Source organism: Schistosoma haematobium, chromosome 1 (assembly GCF_000699445.3).
Source record: "Schistosoma haematobium chromosome 1, whole genome shotgun sequence".
Taxonomy (NCBI): Eukaryota; Metazoa; Platyhelminthes; class Trematoda; order Strigeidida; family Schistosomatidae; genus Schistosoma; species Schistosoma haematobium.
The window spans coordinates 41,169,877-41,179,921 of NC_067196.1; the positions used below are offsets into that span (position 1 = coordinate 41,169,877).

At 39.6% G+C, this 10,045-nt stretch overlaps 1 protein-coding gene across 2 annotated transcripts; it reads right to left on the reverse strand.

The window, feature by feature from the left end:
* Positions 1–1,205: 1,205 nt before the first annotated feature.
* ISY1_1 (NineTeen Complex (NTC) component) lies at positions 1,206–9,843 on the reverse strand. 2 transcript variants are annotated; one of them, XM_051218232.1, is made up of 9 exons: positions 9,738–9,843; positions 9,680–9,702; positions 9,482–9,642; positions 9,330–9,442; positions 9,181–9,298; positions 5,803–5,925; positions 5,619–5,764; positions 1,613–1,843; positions 1,206–1,497 (listed from the first exon to the last, which is right to left on the reverse strand). In XM_051218232.1, the coding sequence occupies exons 1-9, from the start codon at positions 9,738–9,740 to the stop codon at positions 1,267–1,269; spliced, it is 1,149 nt and encodes a 382-aa protein (XP_051074072.1). In that variant the 5' UTR covers positions 9,741–9,843; the 3' UTR covers positions 1,206–1,266. The 2 variants fall into 2 exon arrangements, with proteins under 2 accessions (XP_051074072.1, XP_051074071.1); XM_051218231.1 differs by having other exon boundaries at positions 1,613–9,442; positions 9,482–9,702.
* Positions 9,844–10,045: the final 202 nt, after the last annotated feature.

A 10,045-nucleotide genomic window follows, 5' to 3' on the forward strand; every position in this document is an offset into this window, starting at 1 on the left:
ATTTTCGAACAAAACTTAACAGTAAACAGTCTACTGGGAAATTACGTCGAACAAGATAAGGTATCACAGTAACTAATCGCAACTACGTTTTTAAAACTAAAATCATGTTAAGATGGTCTTATAACATACTGATGATTAAGGCGAATGAACTGCTAATTTTTTAGTGGCACAAATGCCCTAATCTTATATGGATAGATTTCAGAGAACAGGATCATTGACCAACCGACGGAGTAAATACGAGATTAAAATTATTTTCATATAGAATATATTTAACCCAAAATAGTGATCTCATCTATAAAATCGTTACCGTACGCTATCCAAGTCTAAGAGCAATAAGCTCTTTCGCTTAACAATAGGTGACAAATGAAGGGGAAATCAATCTCAACCGAACAACGATGAAAAATAAAGTTCTAATGTCCGTTATTACGACTGTCTGCATATGCTTAAATGCAAGGCAAAGGGAGGGATAAATTATGAATTGAAAGACTATCACTCTTCTTACACACAATTTATTTGGACACATAAATACTGGTACAATGAGGAGCCAGACACATATGCGCCACACAAGTCGCACTTGATTTGTATGAGGGCTGTGATACTAACCGGGTGTCCAAACGGAAGCAAGCTGTTTTCTTAGGGGGCCACACTCGGAGCCTTTGACCTGGAGGTCCAGTCCATTGGATCAACGTAAGGAGATGCAGTCCCTTGGTAGCCGGTGACCAATAATTGGTTCATACGCCGTTTGTTCGCTCACGATCATGGAGCCCATGTGCACCATTAGTTTGGAATGAAGGTTTTCCAACTCTCCTAGGTGGACCCTTAGTGTCCACCAACCCGGTTAAAGCGCCGGACACAGTTGATCACTGGAAAGTGAACTGCATGCAACAGTCTAATCATAAAAATATAAGTTTACTAAGTAATATCTGATATTAACTTGTTTTTACTTGATAACATATTCAGGGATCGGTGATTGTACTAGGTAGTGCAACGATAAATGAATGTTGTCTTGCTAACAAAAGCGAGACATAGTGATATTATCCTGCACTTCAGAACATATCTTCATACAATAGTACAAGAGATCACAAATGATTTTTACGGATCCTCCAAACTTGTCACTGAGATAGTTTTTTTATATATGTTTTTGACGGAATTACTATCGAATCCCATTGTAAAATAAGACGCAAAAAACACGGAGTTTTGATTGCATTACTTAAATGCTTGAAATTTGTACAAAAATATACATTCTAAAGGCCACAAAATAAAGTATTAGTTCTTTTTCTCTCCTTCATTTGTATCCAAGTCAACGTTAACATTGGAATCTGTTGTCGGGATTGACGAAAAATGACTGTCGTTTACAACTTGATAACTTGAGTTTATTTCATCACTATTTTCAAAGCCAAGGATCTCCCCAGTCTGTGCCATACTTGCTAACAGATCACTAGACATATATTTCTCAAGAATTTCACGTTTGCGCTGGGCTACTAGTGCCGCTTCAATCTGCAAATACAAATACGTGATAATCATAAGGGTAATTAAAGAATTTTAAAAAAATTGATGGTAAGGTTAAAGGAAGTAACGAACTATTTTATAAAAATCTGAATATTAATCTCACCTGCTCTTGTGAGTAGATTGGAACATGGGCGACGAATGCTCGCTTCACCGTGGTGCTTAAAGAACTCATAGATTTGGTTGCCGACCTTCCTGTATGATCATCTAAGTCACCTTTATTTTCGTCGTCATTTATTAGTGCTACTAATTGTTCTGCATTAGAAAAGTCAATCGACCCAACTTCATTATTTTCATCGATTGCTTCATAAAGACGCATCAATTCTATATCAGCCGGCTGTGTAAGAAAAACAAAGTCAATCCAGATGTTAAATTATGCGAGAGCAAATAACACTTCAAAGTTGCTTGAAACCTAGTAACAAATTAGCATTTAAAAGGCAAAATTGTATATACTTTGTGTGGGGTCAATAAAAGATAATAAACGCAGGGGGTTAAAGAATCGCTTAAACAATTGTTTAATTCTAGGTTGGATAAATGAATATTTTAGGGGAAAATACTGAGAAAATGGAGACAGAATTCTTAGAAATGAAAGGATAGTGTTGTAGTTCATGTAATACCCAATCAGTAAGAATTCGAGAAGATAGGGACACACCCCAGTCCCTCTTCGTTGTCTCCCACTGATTACAGTACAGCAAATTTAAATACCGTCAGTGAGGATCCAATCGACTAGTATTGCTTCTACCAGTGAGACACAAATTAAAAAACCCAGATAAACATGCTATAGGATCCTCGAATAAACTCATGTAACGCAGCGGTTTCAAATAGATTGATAGAAAGCGATTTTGTCGTACTTTACTAGTCCTGAATAGGGGTATCGGATAGAAAACATTTTTCGATGTTAGGACTTCCTAAAGATATACCCAACTCTATCACTTGTCCGGTCTGTATTAGTGTGAGGACGCTGACGGGTGCCATTTTGAATGGCACACGTGGTCTCAGGAAGGCTGATTCAAAATTCGTTTTCGGTGGTAGCACTCAACTGTCAATAAATCAGTGACTTAAGACCGGTTAGAAAGGACAGAATTTCCACCATAGGTGAGCTGTTGTATTAGTTTGAAAATAAAATACAGAAAATGAGAATAAAAAGAAATATACAAGCCACGCAATGTAAAATAAAAACGAATGTTATCAAATAATCGTGTATATAATACTGTCCAGTTCCAAAAACCACAACACGTGAGGCGGGATTCAGTCCCAAGTTTTAGAAAGCTAAATCGTTTAAACACTAAGCCACCGCTCCATGAACACCATTTAGTGTACCTGAAACCTAAGGGACTTAAGATCAAGGTATGAATTTAAACAAATAAAGGTATATTACTTACTTACGCCTGTTACTCCTAATGAAGCATAGGCCGCCGACCAGCATTCTTCAACCCACTCTGTCCTGGGCCTTCCTTTCTAGTTCTGTCCAATTTTTGTTCATTTTTCTCATGTCTATCTCCATTTCCCGGAGTAATGTGTTCTTTGGTCTTCCTCTTTTCTGTTGGCCTTGAGGATTCCATATGGGGGCTTGTCGTGTGACGCAGTTGGGTGCTTGACTCAATGTGTGTCCTATCCACTTCCAGCACTTCTTTCTGATTTCTTCCTCCACTGGGTTCTGGTTTGTTCTTTCCCACAGTACGTTGTTGCTAATAGTGTCCGGCCAACGGATCCGAAGTATTTTGCATAGACAACTGTTAATAAACACCTGTACCTTCTGGATGATGGCTTTCATAGTTCTCCAGGTTTCCGCCCCATACAGTAGAACTGTCTTGACACTTGCATTGAAAATCCTGACCTTGGTGTTGGTTGACAGTTGTTTTGAGTTCCAGACGTTCTTCAGTTGTAAATATGCTGCTCTTGCTTTGCCGATCCGCGCTTTCACATCTGCATCAGACCCACCATGTTCATCAATGATGCTGCCCAAATATGTAAAGGTTTTTACATCTTCCAAATCTTCTCCATCAATGGTGACTGGATTGGTGCATTCTGTGTTGTATCGGAGAATCTTGCTTTTCCCTTTGTGTATATTCAGACCTACTGCTGCTACACTGGTCGTTTTCTCCTGTATTTGTTGTTGCGATTGCGCTAGGAGGGCCAGAACATCTGCGAAGTATAGATCGTCCAGCTGCATTCTAGATGCCCACTGTATCCCGCGTTTCCCTTCAGATGTTGACGTCTTCATGATTCAGTCGACCACCAGGAGAAAGAGAAAGGGTGAGAGTAAGCAACCTTGCCTGGCACCGGTCTTTACCTCGAACGAGTCTGTCAATTGTCCTCCATGCACAATTTTGCAGTTTAATCCATCATAGGAATTCCGTATGATAGTGACTATCTTCTGAGGCACGCCGTAGTATCGGAGAAGCTTCCCCCAAATACCCTGGTACGGCCGAGAGTGGGGAGAGTCCACTCTCCCTCTCGAAATACTCTCACACGGCCACGCGTATATAGCTTCTGCCAGGGAAGTCCTACTCACTGCCTTTTCGTGGCGGGGGTGTTGTTTACGAAAATGAGAGGACGAAAAGCGAATGTCCGGAGCTTTAACCGGATTCAAAACTGATTGTGTACATGGGCTCCAGTATCCTGCGGGAACAAATGGCGTATGAACCAATTGTTGGTCACCGGCTTCCATGGGACTGCATCTCCTTACGATGCTCCACTGCCTTGTGGATCAGACCTTCAGGTCGAAGGCTCGGGGTGTGGCCCCCTAAGAAAACCACCTGCTTCGGTTTGGGCACCCGGGCAGTATCACAGCCCTCACACACATCGAATGGGATTTGTGTGGCGCATATGTATTTGGTGCCTCTTTGTACTATTGTCTATGTGTTGAAATAAATAAATAAATTTGTTCACGCTATCAAATGCTTTTTCGTAATCACTGAAGTTGATGTAGAGTGATGAATTCCATTCAATTGATTGTTCCACAATTATCCGTAGAGTTGCGATTTGGTCAGTACACGATCTATCCTTACGGAATCCTGCCTGTTGGTCTCGAAGTAGGGCGCCTACGCAGTCCTTCATCCTGTTTAACAATACCCTGTTGAAGACTTCTCCTGGTATTGAGAGAAGAGTGATGCTCCTGTAGTTATCACAGTTGCTGAGATCGCCTTTCTTCGGTATTTTGATCAGAAGTCCTTCTTTCCAGTCTGTTGGTACTTGTTCCTCATCCCAAATATTACTGAAGAGAATGCGGAATGCCTTTGCAGTTACTTCTACGTCTGCTTTTAGTGCCTCTGCTGGAATGTTGTCTGGTCCTGCTGCTTTGCCACTCTTGATTTGTCTGATGGCCATGCTGATTTCTTCAATTGTTGGTGGGCCAACATTGATTGGGAGATCCGTGGGTGCTGCTTCGATGTTGGGTGGGTTCAATGGAGCTGGTCGATTCAAGAGTTCTTTGAAGTGTTCTACCCACCTGTTTTGTTGCTCTTCAATGTTGTTGATTACCTCGCCTTCCTTGCTTTTCACTGGTCATTCTGGTTTGCGGCGATTTCCAGAGAGTTTCTTTGTTGTGTCATTCAGTTGTCTCATATTTTCTTCTCTTGCAGCCTTTTTCGCCGTCATTGCTAGTTCTTCCACATATTTACGTTTGTCAGTTCTGATGTTCCTCTTCACTTGCTTGTTTACTTCTGTGTATTTAGCTTGTGCCTTGGCTTTTTCTGCTCTTGTCCGGCTGGCATTGATTGCTGCCTTCTTGTCCCTCCTTTCTTTAATCTTATGCAGTGCATCAACAGTGATCCATTCCTTGTGATGGTGCTTCTTGTGGCCCAGAACCTCATGACATGTTGAAGTGATTGCTTTTTTGATCCCCTTCAAGTTGCTCTCCATAGTAGTTCCTTCTCCATTGAGTGGATCATGAAAGGCCTGGAACTTATTGCTGAGGACTATCTTGAATTCGTTGAGTTTGTCAGTATCCCGAAGAAATAAAGGTATATGCGTTTACAGAAATATGTTTACGGCAATTATATGGAAAATTAATTACAGCTAGAAACACAGCATATTAAGATGATGAGCCCTTGTGATTAATTGTCATATTATAAGTGAATATCGAACGCCCATACCCCGAATATACTTACATTGTCACCAACGTCATATATGTTTCTGGTATCCGCATTATCCTCATCTAGTTCATCAAATTCATCCCCGAGCGGCTTGCATGAATATCCTGGTTGAGAGTCAGATGCTTTACGATATTTCCACTCAGCAATTTTATGCGCAATAGCTGGACAAAACCCAAAATATTAAAAGACATCTCGATACCTTCTTGCTCATAAACAGCTTCCTGAGGTACAATTACACCATCATCTTCATCACAGTTACCATAATACGATACGTCAACTAGCTTCATTAACTCGCCTCTAGATTTCCTAGCTACTGGTTGAGCTAAAAAAACAGTAAGCATTATAACAAGTAACAAAGCTTACAAAAACGTTTTAGTCAATACTATAACTATTATGTCTACATAAGAACTTTAGCCTTTGCTTTTAATAACTAAACAGCATATTCCAAAATTCAAGATCTTACAATATCTTTATGAGGGGTATAAGTAGATATCATCAAACACGTTGAAAAATTAACGATACTGGAACAAAACTTAGATCTAATGGTCTACCGAATATAAACTGGTCTTTAAATAGAAGATTAATCAAAGTTTAGTGGTAAGTCAATAAAGACGGTAGCGTTTTTGTGTGAGGTGAATAAAGGTTATCAGATGTTATCAACTAGCATTTTCGGACGTATTTGCTACCTTGATATTGTAATCAGGAGAAGATGGTTGAGACATGTGTTACGTATGCCCAACTATCACCTATGTCCACGGGCGACGTTCTCTAGTGTAGAAGTATGCTGGAAGAAAGCTGAGGGTAGCCAAACCAAGACACGACACCATTCTGCGAATTCAGTGCCGATCGAACTGAACCATGTTAACGCATGTGAACTATCTGGTTTGGGTCCACGTGATTATTGTAGCCAATGGTTAGAGACTTTGATTGACATGGATCTCCAATGGCGGAGGTACATTTGCTCCTGATCTTCCTTTACAACGTTGGTTACGAAATCTCCCTACACCTTTTTCTATATCCATAAGTGGTTATATTTCTACTACTAAAGATTTTGTTGTTACTTTCAGTACTCGGATTTGTCTCGAAATAATTTTATCTCGGTATACACTAAGGTAAGTTGTGACGATGTAAATTTTAAGTTCTACGTTGCGTACGATAATGACCAGCATTTACTTTAAGTTGCGAAATGATAGACAATTTGACCACCACTTTCCTCCGTAATATGTTTGTTGGAGGATTCAATTAATAGATGAAACTCCAGAGTGGTCAGGTTAACACACCAACCCATAAAATAGTTAGTTCTACCTGCCCACGCAAATACTATTTGTGAAACATGAGTTAAGCGCCTGAAGACTTGAGATGCCGTTATTCCAAATGCTGCAGTATTGTAAACATATTAAGTTCGTGATTCTAGACAACTGATCAGTATATGCTGTGATACAAGTCTCAAATGGTCTTAACCTATTCGCATAATTTTCTATCACTTCTGGCCTTATTATAAAGATAATTTTAGTTTTTTTCTCTAATGGTTTATTATTGTTGTACTCAACTACGACTGTTATTGTTTAGTATGCCTAAAACCAGCTAATTAAGGATACTGAGTAAGCCCAGATTTATGGTTGGTCGTAATTCAATTACTTCATCTAGTAAACTACAGTCAATTCCCTCCGATTGATTAGAAGCCAGTAACCAAGGCAATGTAACACCAAACAGTATTTTTCAGTCATATACAAATACATCATGAAGCCCCCAACATTCATTATGCGATGACATACAAACCGTTTGTTGGTTTTAAAAATACCCAACCTTACCAGCAAGATTATCATAAGACTAGTATTCCACATGAAGACATAAAATTATATTACTACGTGGTCTAAAGTAATACTACCATATTATTTCCTAATAAGTATACGGTAGCAAGTCTAGCTGGGTAGTACTAACTTGAGATTGAAATTAGCCTTAAGTCACTGTAACAATCGAGGGCAGAGTAAATGCAGTCAAGTCTAATTAGCTATTTTAAAAGGACAGTGGTATTTTTTTTATCACAAAGTTAATTTTATTGCTTTCATCGTTTATTACGGATTAAGACTACTGTTTTCGCTTTAATTGAATTTATATCAGTTAAAGTATTCAACAAGAGTATCGTTTTTTTTTCAATGCACGTATAGTGAAAGCCAGAGCGGCTTATGCCAATCTGGGCCATCTTTGGCGCCTTCGTGATGTTAGTCTGGCTGTAAGAGGTCGGATCTACAACGCGTCGATGAAAGCAGTTTTGCTCTACGCTTATGAAATCTGGCCTCTCCGAGTTGAGGATGTTAGACGACTTTCCGTGTTTGATCATCGTTGTCTCCGAAGGATTGCTGACATCCAGTGGCAACACCATGTCAGTAATGCAGAGGTTCGGCATCGTGTGTTCGGGCACAGAGATGACAATTCAATTGGTGTCACCATCTTGAAACACCGACTTCGGTGGCTTGGACATGTTCTACGAATGTCGTCTCAGAGAATTCCACGTCGTGCATTATTTGCCGACTCTGGGACTGGTTGGAAAAAGCGGAGAGGTGGTCAGTGTATGACATGGTGTCGTGGGATGAAAGAAAGCTACAAAGGACTGGCTTGTATCGGTCCTTCACGACTCCGTGGTTGGGGTCCGAGAGATGGTGCAACACAGTGGCTAGAGACGTTATCAGATATGGCTCAGAATAGAAGCCAGTGGCGATCCTGCTGTAACCTTTTACTTTCTTCATAAAAGTGGTTGTTTCTTCCTTAACTGAAAGATTTCTTTTGATTGTACCTTTCCGTTTCCCTCAGTAATATTATTATTACGACACTATCTTACACTAATCTGTCACTATTGTTCTTTTTTCCTTATGCGCACCTTCCTTTTTCTCTTCCCATTCTCCTTGTTTTGTGTGGCGCACACATATTTGGTGCCCCCTTGTACCAATATTTGTGTTCAAATAAATAAATCAATGGCTAAACTGATTTCCAGAATTGCAAAGCCCTCGAATTGTAATAGACTGACTAAACTAAATTTATTTACCTTGTCATGTCGAGGAACCAGAGGTGACTCAATCAGTTTTTATATTACTTAATGATAAATTTGAATCTGATATTTTTACTTCTGTCGTCCTACAGAACGGAGAGTTTACCAACACACCCTAAAAGGTCCACAAGCCCAGAACAAATTACTTGTCAGATGACTATCGACTTTCCCATAGAATCATCAACGAATGGAATTTTTTACCTCAATCCGTGATTGACGTTCTATCTGTCAACGCTTTCGAAAGAAATGTAGATCAAGTAAGAGGTCACTATTGCCATGATTAACACAGGTCACCTAGCCTTGTGTTTTTCCTAACTGAAACGGAAGCTTAGATCGAATCATAGGAACGAAAGATAATAGCCTAAACATACACAGTTCTGTCAAATTGTTTTGTAACGCAAAATCTCATGTAACTATTGGCTGGTTTCTGCTACCTTGGTTGGTACAATTGTGAGGATGTAATTAAAGAAAGCTGAACGATGGTAATATATGGCTTCTCAAAAACAATAAAAGAATCGAATATCGACTTACGATCTTCTTCAAATAATTCGCGCACTCCCGGAAGATCACGAGCTGCTCCATAATATCTGTAGCCTCTATTGCCAGGAACTTCTTTCCCCTCTTTTTCAAGCATTTTCGGTGCTTCTGCCTGCACTCTAGTGTAAAAAATACCACTATACTTTAAAGTCAGGACCCCCAAGGTTTTTTATGTGGTCTTCCCAGTGGGATTTTTCTCGAATAAGCTTGTTTATGTCATCGTTCAAATCCCTTAGTTTATATTCACCTAAGCTAGCTGGAAGTAAAAATGTTGGATGGAAGAAATGAGTTATACGATTCTGTATTTGAGCTATTTTTCGAGATATTTCATGGACGATTTGGCGTCTGTAATACAGAGAATCTTTCAACCCGGTGCACTCAGAAGCGATATATGGCCTTTTCTTCGTCTCTTGAACACGATCCACATAAACTGCTCTCCATCGAGCGAGTGCAGTCCTGAAAAGTACTCCGAATATAGGTCATAAAAACCTACATAGCCTTTTCTGCACTACGAGCCTATATTGAGTCAATTAAAAGAGACTGGAACTTACCATTCCAAACAGGGATATCCAATGTACAGCTATTCCCAGTTGTTGGATGAAAAACGCGCCAGATTTCTAATTGATACTGATGTGAATATCGTGAAGGGTCACAATTTACACAAAGATCGTTCAAAAATATATATTTCAAATTTTTTAAATGTTCATCGACAGTGTAGAACCTTTCACTTAACAGACTTCTGCATATGGTAGCAGTGAACTACTAATGCCTCTAAGTAGGGACCTAGGTGTATTTAACGATACAAAGAAAAAAATCAGGAAATCATAGCGAGCTACTGTTCTTAGTCATTAAACTATGT

What these genes read in the sequence shown, in the direction of transcription:
- ISY1_1 (XM_051218232.1), bottom strand. An exon ending in CGTAGTGCAGAAAAGGCTAT is followed by an intron (nt 9,643 to 9,679) that starts GTAGGTTTTTAT and finishes AGTACTTTTCAG; the next exon opens with GACTGCACTCGCTCGATGGA. An exon ending in TATATGACGTTGGTGACAAT is followed by an intron (nt 1,844 to 5,618) that starts GTAAGTATATTC and finishes TTTCTTACACAG; the next exon opens with CCGGCTGATATAGAATTGAT.